This window comes from Pararge aegeria, chromosome 1 (genome assembly GCF_905163445.1).
Source record: "Pararge aegeria chromosome 1, ilParAegt1.1, whole genome shotgun sequence".
Lineage (NCBI taxonomy): Eukaryota > Metazoa > Arthropoda > Insecta > Lepidoptera > Nymphalidae > Pararge > Pararge aegeria.
The window spans coordinates 4,212,177-4,235,382 of NC_053180.1; the positions used below are offsets into that span (position 1 = coordinate 4,212,177).

A 23,206-nucleotide genomic window follows, 5' to 3' on the forward strand; every position below is an offset into this window, starting at 1 on the left:
ATGGCTAAGCCTTAAATGAAGGGTTTTCTGCTGTCCACTGAGGAGTTCTGTCCTCTATCTCCAACCACATTCATCAGATCTACACAAAGTTTGGGCAAAAATAAATACATATTATAACCTCTATAGTAAAAAAATAATTATTTAAATCGGGTATAATATGTCGGAGTTATGGTGTAAAATCGTCAAACTCTTTCATCCCCTCTCCCAAAAGAACCGAGCTTAATGTCGAGATAAAAAGTATCCTATATTACTTCTAACACTTCCGAGAATAAGCGTACAAAGTTTCATGAGGATTGGTTAAGTAGTTTTTGCGTGAAAGCGTAACAAACAAACTTACATTGACATTTATAATATTATTAGGGATGTATATATAGGTATATATGCAAATATATATGTTTATTTATATGCACCACCTACCTCTCTTCTTTAGCTGTGTTTAGCGCCTTTGGTTGCCTGGAAGAGATCGCTATGCAGCGATAAGGCCGCCAAATTGTATACTTTTTGTTAACTTTTTATTTATAATTTTACTATATGTTTATGTGGTGTACAATAAAAGTGTATTCATTGATTTATTCATTCATACTCCAGCGTTTTTAGATTAAATACTTAAAGCCATTTTATGATAAAGAAATATTGATACGATACATAAAGTTTAATGAATGATTTTCTTTGTTTCAGATCTCCAGCGTCATCTCACTCAAGTAATTCAAGATGGGCGTCCCAGAGAACTAGCCCATTTTTAATGCTAATTGCATAGCGACAGTCATGTTCGTTTAGTTATTAGTACATATAACGCTCATTTATGCACAGAGAGGTATTGTACGTATTCCGAGATTCGCTGAAATTACGTCAAAAGCTCCTCCAAAGAACAACCACGTATTTTAAAGTTGTAGAATTCGTGAAAAAAGACGCAATACGATACTTCACCTATGATTACGAGATACACCAGACGTAATTAGATAAATATTATGAACATATTCATAGGTAACGATTATCATTCAAAGAACCTCGTCAAATTGAAAATTTGATTTAAGAATCCAAACTTAATTAATTTTAGTCAATTGACAATAATTTTATTGAAGTGATAAATATTATTTTTTAATCAAATTATTATATAAAAAACTTCACACAAAACACCGAAGCTTCTAATTAATTAAAAAATAAAAAGTTAAAGACAAGACATTCCAAATACGAAATCCAAAATGGCAGCAAAAGCTGAGCCCATTGGCCCACTGAATGGTCATGAATTGGCGCCATTAAATACTAGAGCGGATGGGTCTGAAAGGCCTCATGGGGTAACCATTGTACTCCAAGGATCAAGGAACTCCTTGCAACGAGATGCTCCAGATGAGGATAGAGCAGCCTGGTCCGGGAAACTGCAGTTCTTCTTGTCTATAATTGGATACTCTGTGGGTTTGGGCAACATCTGGCGCTTTCCTTATCTGTGTCAGCAAAATGGTGGAGGTTAGTAAAACGTGTTTACTTTTAAATTCGTACAAAGAAAGATTTTATTACGAGCTATTTCGGTTAAATTTGTACCTGCATTGAGAAGCCTTTTTTCGAGTATTGTAACTAGATGGCGCTCTTTTGATACCATTTGTAAGTAAACTTTCACACGATCGAAAAAGAAAACGTAGTTGGAAAATCTCACACTTACCACTCTGTACTTCAAGTTTGTCGCGGAGTCGCTTTCGTGCATTAAACTCTGTATCGCTAATGTAAAATAGACCTAAAACTAATTGTTTTAGAATTGCGAATGTTTTAGACTTCTGTTTTTTGTTTTACAAACGTTCTGTCAAAAGATGGCTAATCTGGCTATATATGTGTAGGCAAATTTTAACTTTAACTGAATCCTAATAAAATCCATTTTACTCCGATGTTAAAGTATTTCATTCTGGAAAAAAACTTCTCGATTTAGTGCGAGCGAATCCTGTACTAAGGCTACAGACTTCGGTCAGCCTTTCGGGTGACTGATTTCTATCCCCGCAGACATTTTTATATCAACCAAATATCACTTGAGGTGAAAGATTGTAGCAGCTATAGTGCCTTCGAATCCCAGCACGTACCTTCAACTTTTCTAAGTTTAGTGCGTTTTTTAAGCTATTAAAATATCACTTGCTTCAACGGTGAAGAAAAACATCGTGAGGAAACCTGCATGCCTAAGACTAATTAATAATGTTCTCGAAAGCGTCAATCAATACGTACTTGACGAACGTGGTGCACTAACGTGGTACACTAACCAGTGACGGCGAATGGCGCAGTTTGCAGCGACCCAGCTTTATGAGCCCAAGGCTGTGGGATCGATTCCCACTGCTGGAAAATGTTTGTGTGATGAGCATGAATGTTTTCCGTGTCTGGGTGTTTATATGTATTTTCTAAGTATTTATGTATATAATTCATAAAAATATTCATCAGCCATCTCAGTACCCATAACACAAGCTACGCTTACTTTGGGGCCAGATGGCGATGTGTGTATTGTCGTAGTATATTTATTATTTATTTATTATTCTCATTCTGAGAGGATACCAGTGCCTCGTAGTGGGTCAGTTGTCCACGATGATGATCACTAACTCACCAGCTTACTCGTACGGTTTAGTTATTAGCGTGTTTAACTACGAATCACGTGGTCTTGCGTTTGATTCCCGGGTCGTCCAACGCTTATTACGTTGACTAACACTCCACCCCCGTGCCTCGAAGAAAACTTTAAGCCAGTTAAAACCACTGTCGTATTGGAGTAGAGTGGTAGGCTAACGCCGTAGTTCTAATGTCTTTGTCAGTGGGTGATAACCAGTGACGACCAAAACCGCCTCACTCGAAATGAACATAAGTCAGTGAAATCTGCATATCGTTTGCGAAAGATGCAGAAGTCATTTGTGGGATTAAGTAACTGCTTTTATAATATGATTCCCACGGTAATTTTGAACCTGATAATGCATAAGTTCAAACAATGTGTTAAAACAAATTTAATAAATCGTGGTTACTATACGATCAATGAATTTGAAGGTTGCTTGGTTTCAGGCTCCGCTCTCATCTCTCACAAGTTAGAAAATTTATTATATACGTTTTTTTTTCATTGTAAACTGTAGAATGATGTTTAAAGAGAGCAATCTGCTGAATTTCTTGCCGTCTCTTCTCGGTGGAATCGGCCTTCCGAACCGGTGCTAGAATCACTACAAACAAACTGACTTGACAGGTTTGAAAAGTGCTTATAAACTATGCCTACTTGAAATAAAGGAATTTACAATATGAATTCGACCGAAGCCGTATTTCACGATAGACTCGCCTATCGTGGTATAAAATAAAACAATAACTGTCTTTGTTTATTAGGTCACCAAAACAAAATAACCTGGTGTATTCGAATTATTTCAGTGTATCTAAATTTAGTGTTCGCGAGGGGTAGAGCTAGGTAACGCGCTATCGATTTTGATGCTACGTGTCTACGGCGTAGCTCGCTGCTACGACCTAGCATATTTGTCTTGCCCTTTATTCGAGATAGCCGGGAATCTAGTTTAAGTTCCAACACTTTAAAATATCTGCATTATAAAGCAGATAATATTTATGAATAATATTTGATCAGGCTAAGCGAGGTGTTAGATTTTACTTGCCCTTTTTTTTTTAATTTATACGTTAATTCTTGACTGCAATCACAAGTGCTGATGCGATCTCAGAAATATCGCACTAAGCTGCCATCATAAGAGGGATAAATAATATTCAAAATGGCGGATTAAATATAGTTTCTACGCGACATCGTATCGGAACGCTAAATCGCTTAGCGCCACGTCTTTGTAGATAGGGTGGTGACTAGCCACGGCCTCCTACCCACCATACCAGACCGGAGAAAATTCAGAAATTATAAATTCCAAAATTGCCCCCGAATCTAACCCGGACCTCCAACTTAAAAACACTGCGATCACCGCTGCGCCGGTGAGGTCGTTAAAAAGGTATTAAATATTGATACGGCGACCTTCGTGTAGCCCCACTTGCCCCGGAATGTTTTATTACATCGGTTCGCTGTATCGAGGTGGCGTGCTGTGGCCTAATAAAACGGTCCACCACATATATTATTCATTTACGAACCTATTCTTGCTTTCCAGTTCATTCTCAAAATACCTAGCTAGGTCCCAATCGTTAAAAATACAAGAAGCAGACGTAATTTTGCGGAATTCCGTGATATATAACGAACATTAGACACAACATAAGCTTTATTTGCAATACTCCGCGAAAAGCAGGACGATCTGTATGGCGTAATTCATAATCTCTTTAATCTCTTCCGCAATTCTCTTTCTCATTCTCTTCCTGTTGCGGACTTAACAATGAACAATTGCTAAGAGCAATTGCGGTGGATCTGTTTGATGTGGAGTATAGAGATTGAAGAAATTATACCAGTATTGCAAATTAAGCTTCATGTTAAAAATACTAACAAATATGACAATACCCAGGGAATTCTAATGTGGGAATCACTGAACACTATTATTATTTAAAAAAAAAACTGTTAAGCTACTTTGTAATTATTGTGATTGTTGTTACAATATAACATGCGTTATCCGCTGATAAGAGATCGCAACTGAGCGATAGGCCGCATTTTGTATCCCATTTATTTTATCTTTTGGTATTCCTGATGTTGTCCCTTTATAACTTTGTGTGGTATGCAAAAAAAAAGTAAATAAAAATAATCCTTATTAACTGCGTCGGTGCGTTAGTTGTGAGTATGTTCAGCTACGGGACACAGGTCCTAGGAACAGAATTAAGAACATATAGACACCGTGTACACGACTAATATTGAAACATCAAAAACCACTCCAGTTTAGTAGTGTTTCTCGAACAGGCAGTTAGCCACTTCATTCCGCCCTTTCTTCTTCTTTCATTTTAGCAGTTGACATTAATTATTTTACCTCTAATATTTTAAACGTTTCACTACGCTGGCTCAGTTCGGATTCGTAGACTTCACACGCCGTTGAGAACATTATGGAGAACTCTCATGCATGCGGGTTTCCTCACCATGTTTTCCTTCACCGTTAATAGCAAGTGATATTTAAATTGCTTAAATTAAAAACGCACATAACCCCGAACAGTAAGTTGTGCGTGCCGGGGCTTGAACTCAGTCTTCATGAAAGGAAAACCGTAGCCTTACCCACTATGCTATCACCGCTTCAATATTTTGCAAATAATTAATAAAAACTAACTTTCACTAAAGGCTAACTTGTAGTGAAATAAAAAAGAAGAAGATTCAAAGAGATCCAACAGTCTGTGAGCAATAGAAAGGTTATAGGCTGATGTTAGTGACCATAGATTAAGTAGTCTATGGTAACTGTCATCTAGTGTATGGAGGGTAGAGGTAAGGAGAGTCATCTTATATGGGAGAAAAGTTGAAAAAGTGTCCAGTTGTTGCGCTAAATAACAGTTCAAAAATCCTCCACAATGGCGCTGGTGGATGCACAGGGTATGGTATGAATGTAGCAATCGTAGATGAATTGAAGTATGCCGAGTTAAAAAATTTAATGTCATTATCGACTAAAGTAGTTAATTATTGAGAATTTCAACAACTTGCGTTGTACAAAATATTGTGGTAAATATAACCTTACTTCCTTGTATCTCCATACTTCCTTGTTTATTTTTACAGCCTACTCTAACAATATTTATATTTGGCGCTTCTTTTAAGAGTTACCCTGATGCAAATGTGGCGCCATCCTAATTTAATACATTTTGACGACCCTTTTTCATATACACAGATGACTCTCCTTACCTCTACCCTCCATAATCTAGTGAAACAAGTTAGTGGCCATAGATTAAGTAGTCTATGGTCACTGTCATCTAGTGAAACATTTTTGCGCAGAATAGAGGCAAGCCTTCACGGGTTGACGAATCGAGTAAACAAATAATCGATATAGCGAGTATTATCAGAGTAAATAAAAACGTAGCTTATACGCTAAGGGCATTACTCCTCCGACTGAGATTGCGTCAATAGAAAGGCAGGCGTAGTTAATGACACGACTCCATAGTAGGTATGATATTGATAGGTTGTACTTATTGGAAGGTTCTTCAGGCAACAACTTTGCTATTTACTCAACTTCCGCCTTTTTCCAGTATTAGTGTTATTCAATTAAAAAAAGTAAAGGTCAATATGAAAGAAAAACATCATAAGGAACTCTGTACCTATGCCTAAGAGTTCTCATCGAAGTTCTTAAAATGTGAGGTCTACTATACGCACTTGGCTAGAGAGGCGGCTCTAACTTTTTTTTTTATTCCACTAAAAGTTAGTCCTTGACTGCAATTTCACCTGTTGGTAAGTGATGATGCAGTCTAAGATGGTAGCGGGCTAACCTGTTAGGGAGTATTGTAGTCAGTGGCGTGCACTTAATACATGCACAAAAGCACTGCCTACCATAAAATTGATATATACATCGTATAGGAGGAGGATTTTATGCAATTTTACTGTCGTATGCATACCCTGGCAAGAAACCCAGTGCACGCCACTGATTGTATTCAATAAGTTTCTACGCGACATCGCACCGGAACACTAAATAACTTAGCGGCATGTCTTTGTCGGGAGGGTGGTAACTAGCCACGGCCGAATCCTTCCACCAGACCAGACCAGAGAAAATTCAGAAATTATAAATTCCCAAATTGCCTCAGCCGGGTTCGAACCCAAGATCTCCTGTTTAAATTCACAGCGCTCACCATTGCGCCAGAGAGGTCGTCAAAACAAACGTCAAAGCAATGGGTTTTATGAACATGTTATATTATTATAAACGCTACTGCTTTTGTCTTAGCAGATACCAATAAAACTAATCAATCCTTCACCGTCTTTTGTAGGCAGTAACGAAATATTTTATAGCTTCAATAATCGGGTATGTTACGCAAAAATATTTTTATGCCTAAATCAGACTGAGCTCTTTCGCTTATTTTTTGGCGCCGCGTGATTTAATGATGTTTTATTGCCTATATTCGTCTTGGGAATTAACGGGCTATAATATTTATATCTTAACTAGCTGTTGCCCGCGTCTACATCTGCGTTTGATTTTGTTTTTGATCTGGCATTCAATTTAGTTGTAGTTCTAAAAAATTTTAAAGCATTCAGTATCGCTAAGCCTTAAATGAGGGGTTTGCTGCTGTCCGCCGAGGAGTTCGGTCCTCTATCTCCAACCGCATTCATCAGATCTACACAAAGTTTGGGCAAAATTAAACACATATTGTAACATCTATAGTACAAAAATAATTATTTAAATCGGTTATAATTTGACGGAGTTATGGTGTAAAATCGTCAAACAGTTTCATCCCCTCTCCCAAAGGAACCGAGCTTAAAACCGGTTAAGCAGTGTTTGCGTGAAAGCGTAACGAGCAAACTTACATTGACATTTATAATATAATATATATATATATATATATATATATATATATATAAGTAGGGATATACTTTAATTCAAATTCAAATTCAAATTCAAAATTTATTTATTCATGTAGGCCTATCACAGGCACTTATGAAGCGTTCATACATATTTGTTTACATAATTGTAACGGGATGGTGATAACTTCGTTCGCCAACTTAAATCTAAAGCTACGACTTACGAGGGTTCCAAACGCGCCCTGGTCTAAGAAGAGCCCACAACAAACTTAGCCGGGTAAATTTATTTTTTTGTTATCACCATCTTCCAGTAAATTTAAATTAAGCTATGAAGCTAGAGCAATTCACACCCAAGCTTTTTTATCGTTTAAATAGTCCTTAATGTTATAATAGGATTTTTCTGTAAGCTTACGTTTTATATAAACTTTGAACTTATTGAGAGACAACTCAAAGATTTCATTTGGTAATTTGTTATAAAATAAAATAATAGTAGTAGAGGTTTTTGAGAGGAACTACCGATTACGGCTATGTTTATTTCTGCCGCCAAGCAGCTTTACTGTGTCCCCGAATGAATTTCCGGAATATGCATGATAACAGTAATAAAGAATCCCTAAAAAATTAAATTTAGCTAAATAAATGGTTAATGTAATATAAAAAACATAACTTTATTTATATTCTAAGTGAGGTTGGTATTTATTTTCAATAAATAAAACATGCATCTAGCGATCCGCCATGACAGTAGGGAACGCCGAATTCAAAATGATGACGTCACTTCTATAAAAATATAACTCTTGAACTTCATAAATCTCCGCGTATAAGTATTTTGTGATTTCAAACTATCAGTTGCTAAGTTTTTTGTTATTAATACCAATATCAATAATCTTTAACTAGAGAACAAGGATTTACTAAAGGTCTAATTTACCTTTGACGTCACGAGTACGGCTATGACGACCGGCGAGCGTTTTCGCGGGAAATAGTTTTGATAAATAAAATTTGCTATTTATATTCTTTAGTTTCTGCAAAAATAAGATATTATTTGAATATAGTAGATACTTACTTCCCAAGATCTTAAGGCAGAGTTCCAAAATTAGTCAACATGCCTATTACAGGCACATAATCTCAGAGGAGAAAGACATATACAGTTCAGATTTAACACAACTTGCTGAGGAAGCATTTACATCTGTAACTTGTGTGTACTATAAATAGCTATTTATTTTCAGGCGCATTTCTGATCCCGTTCCTCATCATGTTAATACTGGAAGGAATACCTCTCTTCCTCATCGAGATGGCGATTGGTCAAAAGATGCGTCTTGGCTCTCTCGGGGTCTGGAATACGATCCATCCTTGGCTTGGAGGCATCGGTATAGCCAGCTGTGTAGTCACACTATTCGTTGCTTTGTACTACAACGTCATCATCACTTGGGTGTTCTTCTACCTTTTCAATAGTATTCGGGTGAGTTTCTTTGAATTTTGCTTTAACATCTTAGGTTATATCAAGTCAAGAATATACCGCTGGCTTAAAGGTGTGGTTATAGCTCAACTGTGTTGTCATGCCAATCGTATTGTTCTTCAATATAATTGACACTGGGATCTTTATTTGACTCTTCAACGGTATTCTGACCAGTGGTCACATTAGGTTTGAGATTTGTTTGTCCATATGACATGTTATAGCTACATTATTTCTCTTTTCCAATTATTGTATTACCTTCATTTCAACAAAACTAAGATATTTAGCAATCTATAGCCATTGATTTCATTTAATTTCATAATCTCATTACATTTGAGTAATTCTTTCCTTTTTGAAACTACTCCTTTTCTGAAGATCTTCAATAAAGACTCCATTAGTTTTTCTATCTTTTGTTCACAGCTAAGCGCAGACCAGCTTCCCTGGGCACACTGTCCCCAAGACAATGGGACAGCTGAAGCCGAATGTACCAAAGCCTCAGCAACCGTTTACTACTGGTACAGGGAAGCATTGGACGCGTCTCCCAGTATTGACCAACCTGGTGCACCGCGATGGTGGATTGTGCTATACCTCCTGTTAGCTTGGATTATTGTCTTCTTTATTGTTATGAAGGGTATTCAAAGTAGTGGAAAGGTAATTACATATTTTACAAAATAAACTTAATTTATTACAAGCTTACCAATAATATAGAAGTTTAAGAAAATTGGTATTAAACAAAACCCTTGAGTTACTCCCAAGTACTATTGGGTATAATAATTCTATTATATTATATTATATATACTTGGATTTCGTTATGTTCCATACATTTTTTAGGAGTTCTAGGAATAAAAATATTTTTCTCTTTTAGGTGGTATATTTCACATCCTTGTTTCCTTATGTGGTGCTTACCATATTCTTCGTTCGCGGTATAACGTTGCCCGGTTCTACAGATGGAATAATTCACATGTATAAACCAAAGGTAATGTTTATATCTAAAATAAACTACGTACTTATATTTTTTCTTCTAGTTGCAGGTATTTCAAAATTGATTTCAGATTTTTCTAATTAGTGTGGGTTAACTTAACGACGTCACAGAGGTGAAAAATAAAATGATTCTCAATTTAAATTTAACATGTTTTTAAATATCTATTAATATCGAGACTTTTCTATATCTACTATTTTCCAATTTAGTTTTTCTTAATACCTAGTTTCCAAAAATCCATATTTCGTATTATTATTTGTTTTAGATACTCTTTTAGGAAAATATTTGTTTGTCACAAAAAACAAATCATCAATATTATAGTGTGAGCTCTACGAAATAATCCTCGTCTTTCAGCTAGCGAAGTTACTGGATCCAACAGTATGGCTTGACGCAGCTACTCAAGTCTTCTACTCGTTTGGCCTCGCCTTCGGTTCCCTGATAGCCTTTGGCTCGTACAACACCCCAAACAACAACTGCGTGAGAGACGTCTTACTGGTGTCTGTGTGTAACGCCCTCACCGCTATATACGCCTCTGTGGTTATCTTCAGCATCCTCGGCTTCAAGGCCTTCACTATGGTCGAGAAGTGTATTAGCAAGTAAGTCTTTATTTACTAAATAATTCATCTCAGCAGAATTCATAATTTTTTGAATTTTCTCTGGTCTGGTCAATTGGATATTGGAAAGAAGCAGGCGTTACTTCGCGGAAATCCATAATATATTATGAAAATTAAGCTTAATTTGCTATACTCCGCGAACAGCAGGAGAATCTGTATGGTGTAATTTATAAATACTTCAATCCGTATACTCCACAACAAACAGATTCTCGGCAATGTACCCTCTACGCACGTTTCGCTCCGAAACCGGAGCATCCTCAGGAGATATTGACTTTACAATGAATAATTGTTAAGTGGAAAATTAGATTTGATTTTCGGATGGACACTTGCCGCTAACCACCTGAGGGGTTGCTACGGCGTCACCGGGGGAGTGGGGCGAGCGCGAAAGCTCGCCATGAGAAGAGCCCCAGGGCTCGACGACATTGGGGGGAGTTTCAAAATTAGCCAAATGTATCGCCTTTTATACCTTTCGTACCCCTACCCCCTTCCTTATCTATCTAAGCCCCTCCCACCTCATTAGTGCCTCTGAATATATTCAATAGAGGTGAAGTTCATAAATTTATTTGTTCGTTTAGCAATTCGAACCTCCCATTCTTATGTTTAATAACTAGTCTGGTCGGATGGTATTCCCATCCTATTGACAAAGACGTGCGTCCGGTACAGTGCCACATTTCTACGTTCACAAACCGGCATAGGTGTAATATATCTGCCATATGTCTAAAAGGTAACATGATTTAATAACATAATTTAATGTTACCGGTGGTGGAATCACTACAAACAGACAGACTTGACGTTTCAAAAGTACTTATATTAGGCCTGCTTGAAATAAATGTATTTTGAATTTGAATTTAATGAGTAAACAATTGGCTGAGCAATTATTTGATACTATAATAGATTTATTAACTTGACGCTCTTTTATAGCAACTAATTATTTTGAAATCTGATAAATATATTTCTTCTAACACTAATTAGAATCCTAAGACAGAAATCGTGTATTTGTTATCATTATAAGCGTCAAACTGTTTCCTATTGCTACGCCCTGACAGGGCCCCATGACTAATGCATGGATGCAAGTGAATAAATAAATATATAAATAGGTAAGGCCGGTACAATTTTTGATTGCATATTGCACTTACAAACATGTGAAATTGCAGTCTAGAGCAAATTTGTACTGGAAAAAACACTAAAAAATAAAAAAGACACCTTTGCAAAATCTAATTTGCATTATAATGTTATAATCCTCATTTATAATGGTTTTTTTTGTTTCCTAGAATTGATTCTGGCAACCTTTCCAATTTGGGGCATTTTAACCCAGACAGGTTAATTACTCGCGTAAACAACGGGCGTAACTACTCATAAAGACATTTAATTTCGCACTTCACAATTAGGTATTTTGCTTCGCCCTAAAGAATGCCATCCATTAGCCTTGACCTTATAAAACGAATTCGCTATTTACAATGAGTCACACCTAATTACCTAGCTTCCGATGTAAATTACCTGTAAAACATGAATCAGTAGCTATGAAAACTAAGTCTTGGAATTGTTTGCTTTTTCTAGACTCGAATGTTTGGATTTAGCAATAATTCTGCTTTTGGACACTTTGGTGTGCATAGGCGGTCTTATCGCTAAAGCGATCTCTCCCAGACAACCTTTGGCGTAGTTTAGCGCGTTTGTAGTTTTTGTAAGGAACGGGTTGGTGCGGCAATAAAAATTTCTACCTACATAAAAATATTGCAAACTAAACTTTACGGAGCTATGTGCATTTTTTTATCTAAACAATTAAATATCACTTGCTTAAACGGTCAAGGTTAGCATCGTAAGAACATTTGCATGCCTGAGAGTACTCTACGAGTATAATGTTCTCTAGGGCTCGTATAAGAGCGGGTGAAGTCTAGCAATCGGCACTTAACCAGCGTGGGGTGGCCCGTCATAGTTCAAAAAAATCTGCCCGATATCGTTCGTTAGTCATTAATAAGTTTGTTATCTTAGTTTATTTTTAAATCTTTTTTATCTAAACTCCTTACGTGTGATGGTCATGGTCCACCATGACCATCACACGCCTCATTAGCGAAGCGTTGAGGTGGGTATTACTTTCAGTGTACGCACACCGAGTGATTCTCCCACTTAAAATGTCACTTTTTTTATTCTTTATTGCTTTTATAAGTGAATACTAGCGGACCCGCGCGACTTCGTCCGCGAATAAGTCGACTTAAAAAAATAGTCGTATGTCCAATATAAATGAATCCTAACTAAATCGATTTATCGCCCCCGAAACCCCCTGTATACTAAATTTCATGAAAATCGTTGGAGCTGATACCGAGATACCAAGTGGTATATATTGGTACAAGCTACGCTTACTTTGGGGCTAGATGGCGATGTGTGTATTGTTGTAGCTTGTGTTATGGGTACTTAGATGACTGATGAATATTTCAATGAATAATATACATAAATACTTATAATATACATATAAACACCCAGACACTGAAAAACAGTCATGCTCATCACACAAACATTTTCCAGTAGTGGGAATCGAACCCACGGCCTGGGGCTCAGAAAGCAGGGTCGCTGCAAACTTCGCCAATCGGCCGTCTAATATATTTCTTCATTTTATATAATTTGAATACCCTCCTATGCACGCCACTGAGTGTCTTCCCTATTTCTATGGTCTTAATAACTAACGTTTGACAAATTAACAGGCAAAATTATACAAAGGGAAAAAATATATATACAAATTTAAATACAAATAAAACAATTTGAGGCGGTTGCGTAGTTACATTTGATTTGTGTGTGGGTGTGCGCGTGTATCCGTGTGTGTTTATGTGTAAATTTTTTTTGTTTTAATTTTCAAGTAAATAATATGAATAAATAAACTTGTTTCCTTGCATTTTGTTGCGATAAAGTTCTCTGTCGATCTTTATTAGTACGCGCCGTCAATTATTATTATTAGTGATGGAGCCGCTCCAATCAAAGTCACTGTTTACTGAAGCACTCCAGGTCAACGGTTTCAGGGGCACATCGTTGTCATCTGTAACGTTATATCGATGTATTAATTGATATCTCCGGTTTCTTTGAATCGATTTGCATGGCACGGATGCCTAGCACTACTAGTAGAAATAGAACCGGTTAGATCTGCCTCGTTGGCCTAACGATATCAAATTCCAAATTTCTTTATTCGTGTAGGCCTATCACAGGCACAGGGACGGTTAAAACTTCGTTCGCCAACTTAAACTAAAAGCTACGAGGGTTCCAAACGCGGCCTGGTCTAAGAAGAGTCCACAACAAACTTAGTCGGGTTATTATTTTTTTTGTTACATATTTGTAACTAAAGACAGATAAATATTATAAAAACCAATAAAAATATAATATATAAATATTATATTTACTTAAAAATAATATAATAAATTGAATATGAAACAGAATAAATAATTATCCTCAAACATAAATAAAAAAAAAGATAGGTCAACTATTAAAAAAAGGACGCAGAATATAAAATTAATTGTTCATTCGGCCGCAGAATTTTTAAGGACAGTTGCAACATGCTTCGGTGCCAATTAAAACTTTCAAACCAGAATTTTTGCATAACATCAATATACGTAGAATATTTAAAAATATTATGATGTTTATATTTTCAGGGAAATAAAGATACTAGCATTGCATCATATCAACGGGTTCACTCTGAATTCCACTCAAGAGTATTATGAGGAACACTTCCCAACCCTGAATAGTTTAAATGTTACTGCACTGAACCTAACTGGATGTTCCATGAGCAAGAATTTAGAAGAGGTACAGTATCGTAAAGTTGTTTTACTCGCGTAAACCAATTTTTTTTCTAGCTATTTCTTTGTGACTAGATATTGCCCGTCGCATTCATCGTTTATTTTTTTTAAATATCATTTTGATGTTTTCAAATCCAGAGCCAAGCTTAAAGAATTAATAATATAAGTCATGTCCCTATGAAATGGTGCTAAGAATAGCGGCTGATTTGCCAGCCTGATACTTCAAGCAGAAAATGGGCTAGCCCGTCTGTCACCAGATACTGCAAGTAAATGTGATATGTGTTCACTACGAATACGACGTTATTTTACTACGAATATTCTGACATATCCAAATTATACTTTCATAAATTTCTCAAGATGTAACATAATTTTATCATTTCTAAAATAATTGATCCTCAGGCTGCAGAAGGTACCGGCTTGGCGTTCATCGTCTTTACTCAAGCTATCCTCAAGTTGACCCCCGCTCCATTCTGGTCAATCATCTTCTTTCTGATGCTGCTATCCCTGGGTCTCGGAAGTCAGATTGGCATCATGGAGGGAATGCTTTGCACTATCTTCGACATTGACTTCTTTAAGAGATTCAGCAAGCCTGTTATAACTGGTACGTAAAATTACATTAATGCCTTATGCATTTACCTCTCACTTAACGATTTCCATCATCATCATAATGATGATTATATTCGAAATGGTCATCAGTCTTTCGAAATTCGTAACTACAACATTCCTACGATTTCGTAATTATTTTCTCCTATAATACCGATGTCATCTACCTAAGTAGCAAAGTTATTTCTTACTTATAATTGAGATAACACAATTATACCTGCTGTAGATAAAGGAATTTAAAATACTCCTACGCCGAATGAGAATATATCGAAATCATTTATAATTATGCACTACACAAAACGAATTGTGTGTTTTGGTTGATTCATGCGCGATTAGTTTCAAACCCATTCTTTATTATAAGATCGTTAACGTTTTTCTACATCTACAAGCTGAAGCTGAGAGATATACTGTTCGTCCTAACACTATTTCATTCCAGGAGCCGTCTGTACCTTCTGTTTCTTCGTTGGCCTCATCTTTACCACCGGCGCTGGCGAGTATTGGCTTAAGATGTTTGACTCATTCGCGGGCACTATCGGCCTTGTGGTCGTTGCTCTGCTTGAAATGATCTCTGTTGTCTACATCTACGGACACGAGAGGTACGTACTATACTGTTGTTTTATTCTTAGAATGAGTCCATTTTTTAAGTATCCGTCTCACACAATTTTCCAGGAGCAATCTAAGCCGCACGGCGGAAGAAATATCTTCTAATGAAACAACACAATTATCAGAGTAATCGAGACCTTTGGAAAGCTTACTGAATTATGTATTAAATCAAAGACAGTTGAGTCTTATGGGTACTTGTAATCAGATTATTGTCCTTCAAGCTTTTGCCCGCGTTCTTCGTCCGTGGTTTTTTACAAATCCCGTGGAAACCGTTCTTTGTTTGACAGTACACACATCGCCATCTAGCCCCAAAGTAAGCGTAGCTTGTGGTTTGGGTACTAAGATAACAGATCAATATTTTTATGAATTATATTTCATAAATACATTTAATAACCCCTTCTCCTTCCCCTGTGGGAGGATACCTGTATCCAGTAGTGGGCCGGTATTGGGTCGATATGGTGATGATGACGTAAAATACCTACATATAAACACCCAGACACTGAAAAACATTCATGCTCATAACACAATCATTTTTGATGGACTCAGAAAGCAGCGTCACTGCCCACTGCTCCAATCGGCCGTCATAAAATCGGCCTTCGGGTCGGTTTGTTTTCCTGGGTTATCCCAGGAAAACAAACCGACATAGGCAGAAATTTTACTCTCCGTTGTTTCAACTAACTCTATTCCAAAAAAAAAGTTGATTGGTTGCAAATCGTCAAGAAGTGAAAGAAAGACAAACAACCAAACACACTTCCGTATTTATAATATTCGTATGAATAGAGCATTAATACATGATACATTATCATTGTTTTCTAGGTTTACAAATGATATCTACGAGATGACCGGCTATCGTCCTGGCTGGTATTGGCAGGTGACCTGGCGCTACGTGGGACCTTTCATCGTGTCTTGCATCCTATTGTCTTCTCTCGTCTTCATGCTGCTGTACCCGCCTACTTATGGAGCTTGGAATGCTGAAGAGGTGAGTCATACACTTTCCATTTTCGTCATAACTTTTTCTGTGTGTTCAAATTTCATGGAAAATATAAAATATATAACAAGTGCATAAAACAACCCTTTTTATCTGAGACTTCATAATTCATCCGAGCCAATGCAGAAATTAAATGTTTATTCTTGCCACAGCTTATAATTTAAACCGATGTTTAGCATCATAAATTTTAAGTCGAGAATAATAACATTGTTTTTTGTTGTACAGTATGTTTTTCTTTTCGTTTGACAAGTAATTAAACAATTATATAGTTAATAAATGTCTCTTAATTAGCGTCTCGTAAATAAAAAGCAGCGTAATATTTAAAGAACGATTCAACAATTGTGTATGTTTCATGTAAACATCTTAGCATTGTATTCACGCAAGAGGGGATGTGAAATAGTAAAGGTTTCTGTTAGTTATAACCGGGCAAAAATAGCTTTTTATGCTCTCGCGCATAAGTGTTACTTTAGTAAACAAATGTCTGATGTTAACAGATTCTAAATTTTCATGCATTTCTATATTATACCGACCAGATTCGTCTCATACAAATAGTGTAAATATGATGTATTTTTTCATTAAACATAGAATAGAGTTTTGGAATACGTTTAAAAAATTAAAACAAATATATCAATCAACGAACTAAAGAAAACTAAATTTCAATACCCAGGGTCGTGTAGAAAAGACTCCCTATCCAGACTGGGTGCTGGGCATCGCAGTGGCAATGATCCTGGCGGGGATCCTCCCCATTCCCGTAGTCTTGCTGCTGAGGAGGTTCCAGTGCCTCGCGTTGGACGTGGACATCCATCAGGGCTCCATCAGGAGAATTGAGACCACCGTGTCTACTAAGGAGATGATGAGTGATCAGGATGTGAGTAAAGAGTTGAGGTTTTAATCGACCGATTGATATTAGCTTTTCTGTTCTGAGAATCGTGATCTTCACAAATAGGAAGCGGTTAATAACGCGAAAGGTGGCGGCGATACTCAATATCTCTATCAAATCTTCGATAACTTTCATCCAATTGTGGATATAGAAACCGATTTCTACAATTATTTTTTACAAATTTGGCAAAGATCATGACGATGGCAGACGATCTACTACTCAAAACGGACAGCAGTTTAAAAATTAAACTATTAATCGTAAACTACCAACAGTTTACGACTATCAGTTACGTATCCTTTGAATATAGTGAATACAAAAACTACAGTAGGTACATGAAAAAAAAATAGTTTACTCTATGGTATGTTAGTGATATCTGAATCATAATGTTAATTTAAGATTAACAAAAGGAAAGTAGAGATACCTTAAAGAAGTTACAATATCAAAAGAATAACTTTCGAAATAAAATTGCTCGGCATATTTGGAGCCAAGATATTTGGATGCTACTGTTGGGTAAATTTCGTTCGATTTCTCAAAGGCTTGCTATTTAATGGTGTATTTGTATGATGAGCAAATATATTAAAGAAAGACCAGAAACCGAAAGTTCGTAAATTAATATACAATATTTCAAACTTCAATATGCTACACTATTTCTTTACCCTATGGAACTTTAAAAATTTAGTGTAATATATTTTAATTTTATCACCATAATACGTAATGATAGTAATTTGGTTGCACACAAAATTCAACGTTAAAATTTTAGCTTCATACTAATTTTACTTTATGATAGAATTAAAGTATGGGATGAGTTAGATTTGTGTCCAACAAAATTGGTTCGATTATCATAATAAATCTTCCCTTATAATCCACGTATGTCAAACATTTCAATTTTTAGATATCCTTGAATTAGTGAACTCGTCTATTCGTTATTACTACGGTAACTCCGATATATTTAAACGCAAGGCTGTACTGAGAGTGCGATCTCGTAAGAATCTTAATTAGTAGTGGTTTTTCGGACGCCCTGATAAGGATAGGCATATCTAGGATTGAAATCTTTGAAGTATGCTATCTAAATGTGCATTCTAAGTAGTGAATCATTGCTCGTTAGAAAAGCTACAAGTTGTTTATGCTCTTAAATGTTTTATGTTTAATGTTTCACTCGTTTTTCACTGTGTTAACGTTATTTTAGTGATAAATACGTGATATGGCATCGTTCTAACGGATGATGATAAATTTGGTTTCATTAACTATTTCAACAATTACGGGACATATGCATTTCTACTTAACTTCTGGATTTAAAATCGGTAATCAAGGGTAAATTTTAAACAATACCTAATACAATATCAAAAGACTTATAATTTTTGGTCCTTCGATCCGGATGAATGATATAATAAACTAGTTTGCAAAAATTTTGAAATATCACGTATTTATCACGCAACATGTAATTTGTGCATTACAAGTGACATGTTTATGTGTACTATGTGACTAACACGGGGGTGCGTCGGGGGGGTAGGTGTTGTCGCCGGAAAGCGCGCCGCCGGCTCAGTTGCTGCCAGATGCCGCTGCTAAATTCACCATCGGGGACTTTGATGTAAGATCACATTAGTTATTAAGGCCTAAGTACTTTGGATTGCCATGTACTCACGGGTAAGTATATGACGGCACCATCGCGCGCATGTTTCATACAAAAAAATACCACAAATATTATACGCAGTTTTTTATACGCAGTAAAATACTGTCACCTTATAATCTTGTTGAGTGACTCGCAAGAATCGGTTGTCACAACATCCCTCAATAATCTTGATCCAACAAATTTTAGTTAGACCTCTTCTTAAACGTAACGTCTTAGTAAGTTATTTTAATAGAATTTAGTTGTTGGATAATGTATTATTAGTATTTTACCAAGTAAGTTTGATTACTTACCAACTATTATTAGCGTGTGATCTACCTAAATTTAGCAAATTTATTATTTTGTTATTTAAATAACATACGAGCCCTGTTCAATTAAATGTTATTTATACAACGTATAATAAAATTAACAAATAATATTGAAGGATGCATAAGTATATTTCATAAGGAATCATCCTGTAAAAATATTAAATCAAAAGAAGCATATTTATTTTTCCATACAAACGAATTCAAATCATTGTAAGTGTTTATTTATGACAACCCTATTGGAGATAAAAGACCGACACATGCATAGTACCTACGTTACGCGAAGCGTATCTAATTGAGTGACAGGAGTCACATGACTTTAATTTTGCATGTGATGTTAAGACTGTATATGATTTCTTTCAGTAAAAACTATGTCATTGGTTTACCCAAAAACTATTAGGATTTCGGTTTCACAGATAAGTCTCAAATAAACTATATAATGTACCTCTAAAGCCTGTAAAGTATTATTTCGGTTTTCATTTACACGTTGTATAATATACGAGCCATTGACTTCAATTAAACGTTTGCGCGCTTGCCTAGAGGATGTCCATTCACTCTTTATTTGATGGTATTATATATGAAAAGAATCCTCCCACTATCCATTTAATATGTGGGATACCGAATTCCTTATTTAATTAGAGATCGCTCAATGACCTAAATTACTAACATAGTTCTTTAATAGGATAATTGAAGTCATTAGATTAGGTGCACATACCTATTACAGTTAGGTTAAATTGAAGGTTAAATAGAATGACGTGACCGTTCAGGGATACAATAAAGTGACTAAGAATATTTTTAAGTCAGTTAAAACTTCTATGGCATAATCGAAATACCATAAATGATGTTAAATCAACCCTGGATAAACTAAACTACAAATGATGGGGTTATTTTTTTGGCAATCATAGGAGAAAAAACAATTACATTTTAGAGAAAACTACGGGTCTAAAAATTTCTCAAATTTTTCACTATTTTCTTTTTGAGTCTAGGGAAATAAAGGCCTGGGTAAAGGCATCTGAATATTTTATTTATAAAAACAGTTACTTGTTACATATATAAATCTTTATTTTGTATATTAATATAATTTGATGTTTGCGATATGATTGGCTGACTTTCCACCAAGGATGTGCGAGGAAGCTACACGGTGGGAGTGAGTGTAGCTTACCTATGAAAGTGATTTGATCCTTTTATTTACACGCACAATATAACATGGTGAAATTAACTATGTAACATTGAATCATGAAACATGGATATGTATTGAAACTTGAGATTAACAGAAACAGTAAATATATACAAAAGAGAGTACTTTGTTTATTTTCAGGAGCTATTTACGGTTTTCTTACTTAATCTTATCTGGGAATAGGAAATCATCTTCATTTCAAGAATTCCCTAAAATCTTGAATGTACATAACTAGCCTTGCAGCAGCAGGCAGGATGTATATAGAATGTTTACAGTTAATTTCGCTATGTTATTTATACTTATAAAAAGGTTTCACACCTTTGGTACATTCTCACATATCCTTCGTGGAAAGACAACCTTAAGCTATAAACAAATCTGTAAATATCTTCAATCTGTGCACGTAGGGTGTGGACAGCAGCGACGAGAGACCTACGCGACTCCCGACTAGCATCGTGAGGAGACCGAAAAAATAAATGTTTGTTTATATTTGAATATTAGTGCCAACCCTGTTGTACACAAGGCAAAAACGAAAAATAGTAAAAGCAACAAAGCCGATTTTTGTTTCATCTCAGTAAGAACAACATTTCTCGGTTGATAGTTTAATAAGTAATTGACAAAATTGCACGATTTGAAAATGAAAAACTACTCTACAAAATACTACAAAAATAATTAGTGGTTCTGTGCAAAATACTTTATTTTATCTCTATAGAAACAACATTTTGAGGATGATAGTTCATGTTTCAAAAGACAAATTTTCACGGTTTTAAATCTTCTTGTTCGATACAAAGTTTATCTATAGTTTCATACATAAATAATTATGCTGAGATGTTTCCACCGAAAACTTTGTAAATAAGCAATATTTTCAGGTTAGGTGTCATTTTGCGAAGGATTTATTTACTTGCATACCATAGGCATATTCCGTTGGTAATAAAAATATTTACGTATCCTAAAAACTTACAAAAACTATAATGGCCGATTTATACGATGCCATTAATTTTAGTTTAGTGGAATTAGGTACCTATTTTTAGTTAAGGTTTTGTGTACAACAGATTTGGTGATACGACATTCTTAACTATGGCATATAATAGGTGGGTAACATAACTATGATTTTTATACAATTTTTTGAGAATAGGTTTGTTTTACTTAATCTTCATTTCTTTGCGTTTTATTTTAGGTAACTACTGTTAATTTTTTTTTCTTATTGTAGGTGAAGGAGTTATGGTTTTGTTTAATTATGTATTGTTTTATGATTTTGTAAAGTAATATTGTATTTGTATGTTTGTTAGTGTTACACCAGCTTGTTTGCTTTTTACGTTGATTTAAAAGTATATCAGATAGAAATTGCTACATCAATTTCAAATTTCAATTTCAATATGCATTTATAAATAGCTATGCATTCTCGAGAAAACCTTTTAACATACTATCAATAACATTAAGTTAGTTTGGCTAGTTTTAAATCTAATTTAATAACACTTTACGATATTATTCATTATTAAATTGGGCTCTTATTTATTTTTTCATTGAAAATACACATATTCCATTTTTATTAATTTTATTTTAATTTCCTATTTACAGTCTTCAGATTCAGAGCCTAGTCAACCACGCGCGTCAGCTCACTACGAAGACTCGAGTAGTAGTGACGACGAGATTCTAAATGCAAAATATTCTACCGGAACAGGAATCCGTCTCGCGATGAAGCCAATTGGTCACAATCCGAACACATTCAAGATGGACGTTGTTGACTGACCGTTAAATTATATTTTGAATAATATTTTAATTTTTGGATGTGATCTACTTGTAAGCGATTTTTTTGTGGTAATTCGATTAAACACTAAACTAAACTAAACAATAACTTTAACACAGAAAGCATTGTAAAAGAGGATGACACAAAGTATAATTCGATAAATTTAGTTAACTTTGTTTGGTGTATAAGCGAATTAACACTTTTGTATATATTTTTTGAAAAATCTGAATATCCTATAGGTACTTACTACACATTACTTTTACCTCTCTTTCCTTCAAATTATGTATATATTTAGTTACAGTAATATAGTTTATAAGTTAAAATTATGATGATACAACAATATCATTCAATAGATACTTAAGTTCTACCGTATAATCCAAAATTATTGAAAAAATATTAATTTAAGAATTTAAAAAAAAAGGCTACCACAGTAGTGTTATTTTATAAGTGAAAAAATCATACAATAATAATAGATAATTAGTTTTTAATGTGTAGTCAAATCGTCTTCAATTAATTTAGGAGTTAATTGCCCGTAGTTTCCTTAACTACAACGTGCTAATAAAGTACATAACGTAAAAAAAAATTGCTACATTCGATTGTTTGAATGAGGGTTGTATGAATGCATTACACAATATAATAACATGTACTAGGAAAACATATACAAAGGTGCATATAATTTCTAATACCAACAATATAGTTATATTGGTGAAGGCGTGCCTACACTAAAAAAAACCCACCTTGACATCAAAATACTTATTCAATGAAATTAATAAAAACGAAATCTCGGTGAAACAATTTATTGTGTGACTATCATTTTTTAGTTAATCAATCACGGCAACTAATTCTTTTAAACACAAAATTTTAACTAGACTAAATTCTGCACAAAACTAAAATTAGCGCGTCATCATCATACACGTAACGTTGAAAATGAAAAAACTAAACGTGAAATGAGTTGTTAATAATATATAAATTGTTGTTCCGATGGTCGTTTCAGTCAATGGTCTTCTCGTTGGATCAAGGGTCGGATACAGAAGGTCGGATACTCTGGAGCCCTGACCACCGGTTGCTTGGGCATTCAAAAGCCCCGCAAGCGGAGGAAGTTTTTTGTTATAAATTTTTAA

The 23,206-nt window shown here is 35.2% G+C and overlaps 1 protein-coding gene across 4 annotated transcripts; it reads left to right on the forward strand.

Moving 5' to 3' along the window:
• Positions 1-1,126: 1,126 nt before the first annotated feature.
• LOC120625707 (sodium- and chloride-dependent transporter XTRP3) lies at positions 1,127-22,693 on the forward strand. Of its 4 annotated transcripts, XM_039892865.1 has the most exons (13): positions 1,127-1,464; positions 8,563-8,795; positions 9,210-9,440; positions 9,655-9,765; positions 10,123-10,364; positions 14,015-14,165; positions 14,558-14,759; positions 15,198-15,357; positions 16,181-16,343; positions 17,020-17,220; positions 18,743-18,820; positions 20,746-20,816; positions 21,917-21,978. In XM_039892865.1, exons 1-12 carry the CDS (start codon positions 1,203-1,205, stop codon positions 20,812-20,814), a joined length of 2,103 nt encoding a protein of 700 aa, XP_039748799.1. In that variant the 5' UTR covers positions 1,127-1,202; the 3' UTR covers positions 20,815-20,816; positions 21,917-21,978. The 4 variants fall into 4 exon arrangements, with proteins under 4 accessions (XP_039748799.1, XP_039748817.1, XP_039748809.1 ...); XM_039892883.1 differs by lacking the exon at positions 20,746-20,816 and having other exon boundaries at positions 21,917-22,693; XM_039892875.1 differs by lacking the exon at positions 18,743-18,820.
• The last annotated feature ends 513 nt before the right edge of the window (positions 22,694-23,206 follow it).